A 12844-nucleotide genomic window follows, 5' to 3' on the forward strand; every position below is an offset into this window, starting at 1 on the left:
GTGGGTCCCCAGATCCCCTCATTCCTGCTGTGGGACTGAAGGCCCAGCCCCCCTCCAGGATGAACTTCGACTGATTATAGCAGCAAGATCCATTTCAAGGTCACAATGCAGAGGCCCTGGGACACCAGTCGGCCACTTTACTGGGTGGGGATGATCTTCTAGAAGCAGCAGGTCAGAACGGAGCTCTGAGCCACTTTTCAAAAGGCCACTCTGGGGTGGGGTCACCTCCTGCCCTTGAACCTGGGGACACAGGACCACTGTCCCAGGGGAGAGGGGAGTACAGTAGGGAGGGGGCCACACAGCCTCCACCTGGTCCTCTTGGCACACTCTGAGGGACACTGAGGCTATGTAAGAAGTCCCTAGCCCTCAGGCCCAAGCCAGACGGGCCACAGGTGGGCTCTGACCCACAGCCGGCTGCAGCCCCCAGCCCCAGAGGGGGCCTGGATGTGTGGGCGGGTGGTCTGCCCACCTGTCTCCCTGTCCTTCTCTCCCTGTCCCCAAACCAAGGGCAAAATCAAATGCTTGCTGCGACACAGGGCGGTGTTTGGGGGGTGGTGTTCTACCCAGCAGGGGACAGCCAGGTCCCAGCTCAGCATATGCCAAGTGACCAAGAGCAAAGAGCGCTGGGGGCTCTGCCCACACACGGACCCAGGCTCCATGGGGCCAGAGACCCTATGCCGCAGGAGCAGGTGGGCAGCTCCAGGCACCCGTGAGAGGCACTGGGGACAAGACCAGGGGCACCTCTCTGGCTCTGAGGAGCCCCCGACCCCTTCAGCAAGGCCCAAGCTGTAGCTTCCTTGACACGGGATCCAGCGGCTACAGACTGGCCACCGGGCGCTCACCTCTGCAAACCGTCCAGGGGCCAGTGTCCACCCCGCCACCACCCGGCCCTCCCCAGGTGCCCAGCCCAGGTGGCCCCTACACAGGGAGGCTCTCCTGACCTCCGGCCCCAAGCAGGGTCCTGCCACCTTCCCAAAGGACCAGCCTTCTCCAGAGGGGACTTCTCCACGGAAGGGACAGCTGCCTGCTGGGCTTGGCCTTCCTGAGGGCAGGCACTGTGTGCACTTGTTGCTGGCCGCCCACCGGCCAGGGCTGACACGGAGCGGGTGTTCCAGAACCTCTGTGAGCCACCTCTGGTCCTGCTCACAGGAGGAGGCTGCTGGAGGCAGACCAGCCCCTCCTGCTCGGCCTGCCCGGACCCCAGCCCCCTCTGCAACCCCCAAAAAGGTGGCAGAAGCAGGTGCCTGAGCCTGGGCCCTTGTCCCTTGGTGGGACAGAGGCCTCCCATGGGCTTCCGAATCCCTCAGGGACCCTCACCCACCGCCAGGGACACACCCAGTCCGTGTCCATGCCCTGGTCATTTGGCAGCACCCATTTCTATGCTTGTTGAGAATTAAATAAGCTACTAAACTCGGACATGTCCAGCCCCAGTAGATCCCTGGATGCCTATTAAATCCCGGATGACAACGTCAGCTTCATGTCCCCACATCCTTCACTGTACATTGTAGCTGCACACAGGGGGCAGCTGTCACATATCCACCACGCACACGGGCAGCAGTTTGGCTGATATCACCCTGCGCTGTTCCCTCTCCCCCTCCTCCTCCCTCCCAGCCCTTAGTCCCCCTCCTTCACTCCACTGATCTCCCCCCACCCCCACCTTCCTATTCCTTTTCCTCTCGAGCTTCCACAGATGAGAGGAAACATACGCTCTTGACCCTCTGAGTTTGGCTTGTTTCACATGATGGTCTCGAGTTCCACCCATTTTCCTGCAAATGACTTAATTTCATTTTTCTTTATGGCTGGTGAGACTCCATTGTGTGTTTATACCACGTTTTCGGTATCCGTTCGCCCACTGATGGCCACCCACCCACTGACGGCCACCGGGGCTGGCTGCACAGCTGGGCTGTTGTGAGTGTGCTGCGGTAAACACGGCTGTGCACGTGTCGCTATCCTACGCTGACTCTACTTCTTTGGGATAAAGGCTGAGGTCGCTGAGACGGTAAGACAAATCGGAAAATGGAACTCTTTTTGAAAAACACAACGCATTTATTTCTGTAAACTGAGTGCCGGGGGCGTCTTCACAACCCCAGTCCAGTACAGTTTTCTTCCCCAAAACGAAAGGAGCAAGGAAAAAAGGAAAAGGAGCTACGGTATAAAATGTGCTCATGAAGAACCAAGCCAATCTCGTCTTTCCTCAGAACAAAGCAGAGCCATCCTGAATCTGCAGGGTGGACCTAGGACGCCAACAGCCTTCCTGGAGGGGGGCGGGTGGGCGAGCCCTGGGCGCACCCCAGCCAGGCTGCAGAGCAGGCTCTCCCCGGGTCCCCGTGCTGCACTCCGGGCCTCTCTCCCTGAGTCCTGGTCATTCTGGGAGCCCCGGAGAGCTCCCTCCCTGGACTCAGACCTTTCCCATGCCGTGAAGGCATTTTAGTCAAAAGAGTGGGACCAGGTCGGGTCAGACCACATGGCCAAGTCACCGCCAGGCAAGTTTTAAGGCAAATTCTATCACTTCTAGTTCGGTCCGAGCCAGACCTAAACGCCTCACCATGGAGCTACGCATGCAGTCTCCGTGAGACTCTGGATGGTGGTGGGATGAGGGCCCAGCGCACGTCCCGGGAGGCCTGAGCCTGCGGATGGCGAAGGTGTGTGCTCCTGAAGGCTGCGGTCGGCCCAGGCACGGCGGCCAGCTGGATGGCAAGCAGGAGCCACCAAGGCAAACCAAGACGGTGCCCGCCAGGGAGCGGGGGAGGGACACCAGGGAGGGGGCCACCACGGGCACTCCTCAGGTCTGATGACCTGCGTGACCTTTCTCAAAATGGTCTTTCTTTAGAAGGAGAAAGAGGGGAAACAAGAAAAAGAGAATCGAAGACGGAATGATCCATGAGCTCCAAGAGGACACGGGGCGGAAGGGCGGGCGGGGGCTTGGCAGGTGGGGCAGCGGGCGGGGCCTCGCATCCTTCTCCTCTCCTGGCGGGCAGTGGGGGGGTGAGGCCGCCGTCCCCTCCCCGGCAGCAGGCGGGTGGCTTTGGCAGGGGCGCAGCGGGCAGGGCTACTCGGCCTGGGCGTCATAGTTGGCGCCCCCCGCCTTCTTCAGCTCACCCTTGATGAAATCTTCCTCCAGCTCCTTCCGATCGCTGATCACAAACTCTTTTGCAAAATTCTGCAGAGACAGATAAAAACACAGAGCTCGGGTCAGGTGCGGAGCTGGAAGTTTGCCCCCAGGTGGCTCACAGGGGACCAGAGAGGGACGACGAGGCAGAATCTGCGCCGGAGGTCAGAGAAGGGTAAGTAGGGGTGCTGCGTCCCCCTGGACCATGGAGCTGGGCCACACGGGTGTGACTTCAGGCTCTGTCACTCCTGGCTGTGTCCCCCTGGGCAAGTCGCTTCAACTCTGCGAGTGGCCTTCCTCATCTGCACAGACCCAGCTGCTCAGGGGTGATGGGTGAGGCGGGCGGTGCTACCAACGGCCAGCACCAGGCTCCCCAAGAGAAGGAAGGGACGAAGAAGAGGAAAGGGGACACGCTGGTCTGTGGCTGCCGCCCCTCTCCTTGAGTCAGTGCCCACTAGGTGACATCAGCATCACGTTGCCTCGTACCGGGCGGGGAAGAGGCCGGCAGGGCTGGCTCTCGAAAGCTGGCTTTGGCCACTGTGAGTCACAGTGACACAGGGGCTGGTGGTCCCAGTCTTGGGGGTCCCACTTGGGAGTGCCCTGGCCCTGCAGCCACATGCAGTTCCTTGAGGGCAGCGGCTTTGTTTGCATTCATTCAACAAACACAAGGCCAGGCCACAGGGCCTGGGGACAAAGGGTACAGTCACCCTGGCCCCTGGCCTAGCACAGGTGAAGCACTCAGAGATGCTCCTGATGTGCACAGGTGAAGCCAGGATTCTGTCCTACAGGTAACCCCGAGCCCTGCAGACACACAGCTTATTCTATATGTGGATCCTAAGACTTCAGGGACCAAAGGAAACCTCAGGACACTGATAGAGGACTACAGAGAAAGCCATCAAAAATACAAGTAAGTCCACAGGTCAGAAAACCACCAGATAAAACTGTTTGTAAGGAATGGAGGTAGTTAGGTGTGGTGGCCCTTGAGATCCGAGAGACTCGGGAGGCTGAGGCAGGAGGACTGCAAGTTCAAGAACAGCGTCAGCCACTTAGCAAGGCCCTAACAGACTTAGTGAGACCCTGTCTCAAAATAAAAAAAGAAAGAACGTAAACAGTGGCCAGGAGCATTACTAGGCACTGTGTGTGGCTTGCTGTGTGTGGTGCGCTGTGCGGAGGCCGAGGTCGACCCTCACCACCAATGCGATTCTCAAACCCTGACGCAACCCAGCAGAAGGGCCCTGGAGCCCTGTCCTGGAGAAGCGAAAGTGCACGGCCGCAGGAACACTCGTACCCAGATGTGCACAGCCCGGGAGTGGACAACCGGTGCCTGCAGAAGATGCAAAACATGCCTGTCCACATGGAGGAGCGTCACTCAGCCACAGAATGGAACAAAGCCCAGCCCATCGCAAGGCAGCTGAGCCTAGAACACGCGGTGTCACCCAGTGACACACCAGGTGGGCGAGGCCACCTACCGTCTGGTTCCCTTCACGTGCCCTGTCCAAAACAGGCAAATCCACGGAGACAGAAAGCAGTTGGTGGTGAACAGGGGCTGGAGGTGGGGACAGGAAATGACAGAAATGTTCTAAAACTGGATGGAGCCGCACAACTCTGCGATTCTCTGAGTCACTGAATTACACAAAAGCACGAGCTGATTTGGTGATACGTAAATTAAAGTGTTTTAAAGGGATGATCGATATGATCGATGCCATTTTAAAAAATATCCTTTGCAGGGATCAATATTGTTTCCATTTAAAGGCCGAAAACCAAGGCTGAAGGCTGCACCCCTTGCTGAGGTCACAGAGCCGGAGGGTCTGCTGGGTGCAGAGCGGCCAGCTCCTCTGGGTGGTGCAGGCAGCTGGGAACAGGACGGGGCGGCACATTTCAAAACGGTTAATTTTATGATAAGTGAATCTCATGTCAATTAAAAAACAAAACACTGCCATCCCAAGAAGACCAGCCAGGAGAACCCCCAAGTTTTACAGCTTACAGACCAACCATGTGCCCAGCAGAGCCTCAGCGCCCACAGAGAGGGAGGGATGGTCAGTGTGTGCCGACAGGTGCCAGCCACAACCCCACACCTCCGCCACCTGACCTCCCTGTTAGCCTTTTACGGTTTTAAGATAAGGGTCAGGGGCTGAGCCAAGACTCACCCTACCCACAGAACTTCCTGTACACCTTTTCCTCTCCCTCCCACCAAAATGCTGCTACGTGTGCATCTGTGACCAGCAGGAGAGAAGGCAAGGGGGCCTGCGGGCCAGGAAGGACCGACCCTGAGAGTCTCTTCCCCACCAGCCCGGCTCAGGGAGGGCAGCCACCCCCTCCAGCCATGGTCACGGAGGTTCAAAGTTCCCCTCCTGGAGACAGCCAGATATCTCAAGACTAGGAGCGCTGGGTGTTTGCGGCAGTTAACTATTAAGAGATTTAGATTAGGGAGGAAGAAGGTCTAAGAAACCTATAAAGTGAAACGGGCTTGGAGCTGTGCACGGCTCCCCCTGAAACCCCAGCACAGGGAAACCAGGTCGCGACCACAGTGAGCAGGAAACAGCAGCGGGGTCTAGAAGAACTGAATAACAATAAGTATAAAGGAACAAAATTCCCGTTTAAAAAAACACCAAGTCCCCAAACTACAACACAGAAAGCAACCCAGTCCCCGTAGACAGAAAAACAGGTTTAAATCTAAAAGATTAAAAAGACAGGTTCCAAGTTACACAAGCAAAAGGGCGTAGGAAGCAACCCTGGGCTCTGAAAGCCCCAGGGCCATGCTGTCCTCTCCATAGAGAACAGAGGACAATTCGCCTGAAGAAGACACGTGTCTATTGCCACCACCACAGAGGCCGAGCAGATCCTCCAGGGCCCAGACCAAGGGTCCCAGCGTCCCCTGCTCTGGGGTCTCCATTATCCTAGGGAAACACCAGAGTGAGGCCATGGGAGAGAGAGTCCAGCCAGGGACGGTGACGGTGACGGTCTGTAATCCCAGCAGCTTGGGAGGCTGAGGCAGGAAGATTATAGGTTCAGGACCAGCCTCCTAATTTGGCAAGATGCTGTCTCAAAATAAAAAGGATTGGGGCTGGGGCTCGGAGGCTAAGTACCCCAGTTTCAGTCCCCAGTACAAAAAATATAAATAAATAGATAGAAAGAAAGACAGGGGGTGGCCTTGCTCTGCTGAGCGTTTTCTAAAGACCATGGCGGGCATTTAGACGCCTCTGAGGCAAGGGCTGTGTCCATGGCCAAGGTCCCATGGAAGCAGAATTCTCTTTTGGGAGTCCTACAGCCCTGCCTCAGGGGAGGCCTGCCAACCCTGCTCACACCGGAGCCGGTCAGCACAGCAGCCCAGCTGGGCTGACGCATCTGGGCCTGCTCCCCTGTCACGGGGCAGGACCCAGGGCCCACTGCAGCCCACGCTGCTCTGACACTGGGTCCAGGGAGGTGCCTGCAGCTGACCAGAGAGGGATAGGCTTCCTCCACATCCCCCGTCTCAACAGCAGCACAGACAGCAGGGCAGGAAGGTCCTGGAGGCCTCTTCTGTCCCCCTCGATGCACAGAAGGGGACCGGGGCTCTGCATGGCACTCCCAGGGGGCTGGTGAACGGCCCCACCTGCCTCCCCTCCTTCCCCCTGAGTCCACTCCCCTCCCGCACCCTCCAGCCGCCCCCGTCTCTGTGAACTGCCCACCCCTTCCCACCCTTTGTGCCCCGCAGTGACCTCAGCACCTTTCAACCAAGGTGTCTCCATCTTGATCCACCACCCTCAGGACTGGCTCCCACTGTCACCTAGTGCACGGTCCAGCCACACACAGGGACAAGCAGGCCAGAGGCGCCCTTGAGGAACAGTGTTTGGCTCCCGACACAGCCTAGGAGCCAGGCCCAGATGTGGCGCCCACTCCTCTTCCTCCCACGGGGCGCAGGCCTCTCCTGCCCAGGAGGCTCACGGCCCCGAGGTGGACAAGGCAGACTCAGTGCTTCCCACTCAAGGGTGGCTCTGGACATCGTCCCCAATGTGCCTGATGGAGGCACCGACCTCAGAAACGCTCAGAACGGCCCTGCGCTCCACCTCCGCTCCCACTAGCCGCTCTGCTGCGCCTGGACGTGGACTCAGAGAGGGGTGGCCAGCGCCCAGGGAGTGGGCTGACCAGTGCGTTTCCAAAATGAAGCAGAAGCTGAGAGGCGACAGCGCAGGGCGGACGATCCTCACGGAGACCAGAGGAGCCTGATAGAGACCAGAGGGGCCTCACGGAGACCAGAGGGACCTCACGGAGACCAGAGGGGCCTCATGGAGACCAGAGGGACCAGACGGAGACCAGAGGGACCAGACGGAGACCAGAGGGGCCTGACGGGAGACAAAGGGGCCTCACGGAGACGAGAGGGGCCTCACGGAGACCAGAAGAGCCTGACCGAGACCAGAGGAGCCTCACAGAGTCCAGAGGACCCTGACAGAGACCAGAGGGGCCTGATAGAGACCAGAGGGACCTCACGGAGACCAGAGGGGCCTCACGGAGACCAGAGGGGCCTCACGGAGACCAGAGGGACCAGACGGAGACCAGAGGGGCCTGACGGGAGACAAAGGGGCCTCACGGAGACGAGAGGGGCCTCACGGAGACCAGAAGAGCCTGACCGAGACCAGAGGAGCCTCACAGAGTCCAGAGGACCCTGACAGAGACCAGAGGGGCCTGATGGAGACCAAAGGGCCTGATAGAGACCAAAGGGGCCTAACAGAGACCAGAGGGGCCTGACAGAGACCAGAGGGGCCTGATAGAGACCAGAGGGGCCTCACAGAGACCAGAGGAGCCTGACCGAGACCAGAGGGGCCTCACAGAGACCAGAGGGGCCTGACAGAGACCAGAGGGGCCTGATAGAGACCAGAGGGACCTCACGGAGACCAGAGGGGCCTCACGGAGACCAGAGGGGCCTCACGGAGACCAGAGGGACCAGACGGAGACCAGAGGGGCCTGACGGGAGACAAAGGGGCCTCACGGAGACCAGAGGGGCCTCACAGAGACCAGAGGGGCCTGACAGAGACCAGAGGGGCCTGATAGAGACCAGAGGGACCTCACGGAGACCAGAGGGGCCTCACGGAGACCAGAGGGGCCTCACAGAGACCAGAGGGACCAGACGGAGACCAGAGGGGCCTGACGGGAGACAAAGGGGCCTCACGGAGACCAGAGGGGCCTCACGGAGACCAGAAGAGCCTGACCGAGACCAGAGGAGCCTCACAGAGTCCAGAGGACCCTGACAGAGACCAGAGGGGCCTGATGGAGACCAAAGGGCCTGATAGAGACCAAAGGGGCCTAACAGAGACCAGAGGGGCCTGACAGAGACCAGAGGAGCCTGACGGAGACCAGAGGGGCCTCACAGAGACCAGAGGAGCCTGACGGAGACCAGGGGGGCTTCACAGAGACCAGAGGGGCCTGACGGGGGACAAAGGGGCCTCACGGAGACCACAGGGACCTCATGGAGACCAGAGGGGCCTCACGGAGACAGAGGTGCCTGCAGGGAGCCTCGGGCCTGTGCCTTGGCCGGAAACCACAGAGGACGTGTCTGGCAACACGGCCACCTCTGGCCACGCTCACACCTGCTTACACATAGCCACTGTCCACAGCACCCTCCACCTGCCACCAACAGCTGTGGGGCCAGAGGCAGGTGTCGAGAACCAGAACGAGTCCTTATTCAGAAGGACGTGGGGGTCTAGAGCATTGAAGGCACACAGGGGACTTAAATGTCCTGGCGGCCACATTGAAAAATGTGGAAAAGAAACAGGGGGCACTGAGTTTAATGGCATTGTATCTGACCCGGTGCAGCCAAAATGTCCTCATTTCAACACGTGACCAATGGGTGACGTCACCGATCCTGACAGCCAGGTGCAGGCAGGACAGAGGAGCGGGAAGCACAGCAGCACCGGGAAGGCCTCTCACCCCTGAGCGTGGAGCTGGTGGGACTGGGCAGGCAGGGGCTGGCGGGCCTGAGGGCCCAGGGGGCTGGGAGAGCGGCGGCTTCCTCTGGGTGGCTCTTCACAAGAGAAATCAGAAATATGCAAATCCACGGAGCCTCGCACCTGCGATGTGTGCGGTTTCCCCTCAGTAAATGCACGTTGGTCAACGGGAAGAGAGAGGGAGCCCAAGACACAGCAACTGCCCGCCAGGGGCCTGGGCACGAGGCCCAGGAGCCAGGCTCTTCTCTCCTCTGCCATCCACTGTGCTCCGCAGGTCCAGCTGCCCCTCTCCTGCCCACATCAGGCCGCAGGGCGGCCCACAGGACCTGTCTGGCGCACTGCCTCTGCGGCCCGGGAGGACTCTCCTTGTCTTGCCCAGGAGCACTGTGACCCTCGCCTGCAGTTTCTAGTCGGGGACTTTTCCAAGGAGGAAGCCCCTCTGGCGAAGCATGACTCACCAGCTTAGGCCTCCATCAAAATGGCTCGGAAGCACGGACTACCACACTGGGGCAAGTTTGTCCCCACCGGGGACATACATGTTCACACCTCAAAGTGACAAAACAGACCTCAGGCTCCTTTCCTGCCGAAGGAAGGTGATTCTGGCAGAGGACCCGGGGTAGGCAGCAGGGCTCCGTGCCACGCGGAGCATCTATTTGCAAGACTGTTTGAAACAGGGCACAAATATTTTCCTCTGCTGGGTTTTAAATCATCCCTTTGTTAAAGGGCTCCCAACTGCTGGGTTCAAACCCAGCCTTAGTCCCAAAGTGTGCTGAGCTGGGGGGCTTTGGACCAATACAAACAGGGACAGCTGTCCCTGCAGCCTGGCCCTCCCCAGAGACTTGACCTTCCCAGTCCTCAGTCTCCTCGTCTGTAAATGGGGACAGTGATGCACTTGCCCCCAGGGCTGTGTGAGGGCCTGAGGAGTGTGCCCAGGAGTGTGCACAGGACTGCGCACTGGTCAAGTGTGGAGTACACAGCAGGTGTCCCATGAGGCCTGGCGAGCCAGCGCCACCCTCCAGTCTGCAGGGACCTGGAGATAACAGAAGTTCTTCCAACTGCTCAGAGAGAGGCACAGGCAGCACGGCCTCCCCTCTTTCCTGGCCTCTCTCTCCTGGCCTCCTCTCTCTCCACCCCGACGTCTGCTGTTTAACAGGGCAGTCCGCGGAGCTCCTCCGCAGGCCGAGGCAGTGATGCTGGCTTCTCCCACCCTGGTGGAGAGAGAATCCAGCTGCAAACCCAAAGCTGGGCCCAGGGCACAGACGGGAGAACAGGCAGGAACCCGCCAGGGCCCCCGCTGGGTCTTCCCCTCTGCACCCTGGGCCCTGGGGTCTCCTGAGCAGTGGGCGGGGCCTGGGGTAGGGAAGTTCTGGGAGGAGCGGGACAGGGGTCTCTGAGAGGAGAGTGTCCTCTCCCCACCCGAGGGCAGTGAGAGGTCACAGGTCACTCGCCCCCAAACCCCTCCACGGAGCAGCTCCCGCCTGCGGGGCTCCGGCCCCCCTTTAACACCTACACCCTCCAGAGCTCGTCAGAACCGAGCCACAGTCGGCCGTCTCCGAGACAGGAAACGAGAAGCAAGGGCTCTGGTGCTCTGAAGGAAGCCTTCAGTGGCCGTGGGCCCCGGTGTCCAGATGAAAGGGCCGGCCAGCCTTTCCCCAAGCCCCTGGACATGTGGACAAGTGTCCACCATGGACACCAGGATCCGAGGGGCAGCGGGGGACTGAGGTGGGACAGTCAGCTCTGGGGTCAGAACACCGCCCTGAAGCTAAGGCTGTGAGTGGCTGCAGCCCAGCCCCCGCAAAGGAAGTGCAGGAAAGGACTCTCCCCGCAGAGCGCGACGGGCAGGAGGCACAGAGGCTGCCCACCGCTCACACCTTCTCCCCCAGTGGGGAAGATGAATGACTGCCAAGGCCCTGGCGTGCCCAAGAAAGGCCGTGGGTCCCTGGCATCCACCTCCTGCCAGGGAAAGGCCGACCCCCCGGGAGCAGAGCCCAGAAAGTGCACAGTGTCCCAGCCCCCGGGCCCCACGCCACCCACTTCCCTCTTCTAAAGTGCCCTGGTGACTGGCTGAGGTCTTTAGTCCCGACCAGCACGGTGTCATTTGCTGAGAAAGAGCAGGTTCTTGAACAGCATGAGTCACCACAGATGAGGGGGAAACAGATCAGAATGGCACGCACCAGCATGGACAGATCTGGGGACAAAGGCACCCGCGTGGCCCCGACGGCTCAGAGGGACATGCCCCTGTGCACTAGGGAGGGAGAAAAACAGAACAAAGGTACAGGGTCACAATTTGAGGGCTCAGGGTAAGATCCAGCGAAGGGCAGCAGGCAGGTGTGACACCCCCTGAGCAGGGCACTCTGAGCCTCTGGGCAGCTGCCTGAACCCAGCCCTTGGCTTTCCTGAAGCCAGATGTCCACAGAAGCTGGACTCCACCTGGCACACGGACAGCAGAAGGGCCAGAAGCAGGCTCCACCCCCTCCTCCTGTGCCCATGGCGGGGAGCAGAGATCAGACCTGCCACGTGACCCACAGGGTCCAGACCTGGCCTCAGGACCCTTCCTTTGGAGCTCCAAAGAGCCCCCTCCCCCCTCCCCCCCCCCCCCCCCGCTGCTGCTCAGTTGATGATCTGGAGACTAAGTCCAGTTTGGTCTCCAACTCCTGCCCACTACCGTTTCTTATTCCTTAGCCACACCCACATTTGGGAATTTCTCCCAGATCACTGAACAGAATTTTTTTAAATGTCAACACATATCCTCAAAGATGTTCACCGTCTGCCAGTAAATGCCAGGCTGTTTCCCATGTCAACACAACCTGAGTAGACAGGTGACCATCTTCGTACACACCAGGCACGCGCCACCCAAGTCTCACGATCCCTGGGCAGAGTCACATCCCACTACTGAGACCGGAGACAGGGGCAGAGCATCGGCACCACCCAGGCCAAGGTCCTCATGGGGAGGAGCGCACCCACCCTTACAGGGCCCTAGGTGGGTGCTGCGCTGCGTCCACTCACACGACCCGGGTGGGCCACCAAGACCAGGCACTGAGCACCTGCGCAGCATCGGGTAAGGGAGGGACAGCCTCTGCCATGACAAGGACGACCCATGGCCGGGGCCCCACAGCAACGAGCAGAGACCCTGGGGGGTCCTTTAGTGCGTCCGTTTGTCTGAGCGTTTCTAAAACCCAGAGTCCCCCCAGTTCTGCAAAATACACACAGATATGGAGCCCAGAGTCCTGGGAGAGGAGCAGCACAGGAGGCCTGGAGGCCCGGGCTGTTCCGGAAGGGAGGTACAGGGACAGCCGATGACCAGAGGGGGACCCAAGTGTGCACCAGGAAGGGGACGAGGAAGAGGGGGGAAAGCCCCACAGAGGACAGAGGACGGAGGCTTTGCCATGGGGCACTGCACCTCACATTTGGGCGCTCGGATGTGGGGTGAGGCCTGGCTCTGCTCCCGTGCTCCTTGCGAGGTGTGTGCCGCTGGATGGTGTCAGGAGGCCAGCTGCTGCTGTGTGACACGGCCAGCCCCACTTCAGGTGGGCATCCCAGGGGTTGCAGTGGGCAAGGGGCGGCCTGGCTGCAGCCCCCTGGGCAGCACTTTGCTGTCTAAAGCCACGGGATGTGCGTTTGGGGTCCACCCGGGTGTGCTCTCTGGGGGGACGTTTCCTGGGCCTCCCACTGTGCTCCCAACAAGCCCTGTTCCCCGCCATCCAGCCCCACCTGGACACTCCCCTGGCCCCAGAGCTGGTCCTCTCCCAGCTCCCGTTTTCATCGGTGCCCTGGGGGGACTGCCAGCACCGAGCCCCCAGTGACAAGGCCAGCA

The 12844-nt window shown here is 60.1% G+C and overlaps 1 protein-coding gene across 1 annotated transcript in view; it reads right to left on the reverse strand.

Moving 5' to 3' along the window:
- Window positions 1-2031: 2031 nt before the first annotated feature.
- The window catches only part of COTL1 (coactosin like F-actin binding protein 1), a 33942-nt gene continuing 23129 nt past the window's right edge, over window positions 2032-12844 (reverse strand). The window contains exon 4 of the mRNA XM_081274868.1: window positions 2032-3160. Coding sequence (XP_081130994.1) covers window positions 3050-3160 — 111 coding nt within the window. The 3' untranslated portion in view covers window positions 2032-3049. The remainder of the gene's footprint in view (window positions 3161-12844) is intronic.

This window comes from Spermophilus citellus (assembly GCF_964194105.1).
Source record: "Spermophilus citellus genome assembly, chromosome: 18".
Classification (NCBI taxonomy): domain Eukaryota; kingdom Metazoa; phylum Chordata; class Mammalia; order Rodentia; family Sciuridae; genus Spermophilus; species Spermophilus citellus.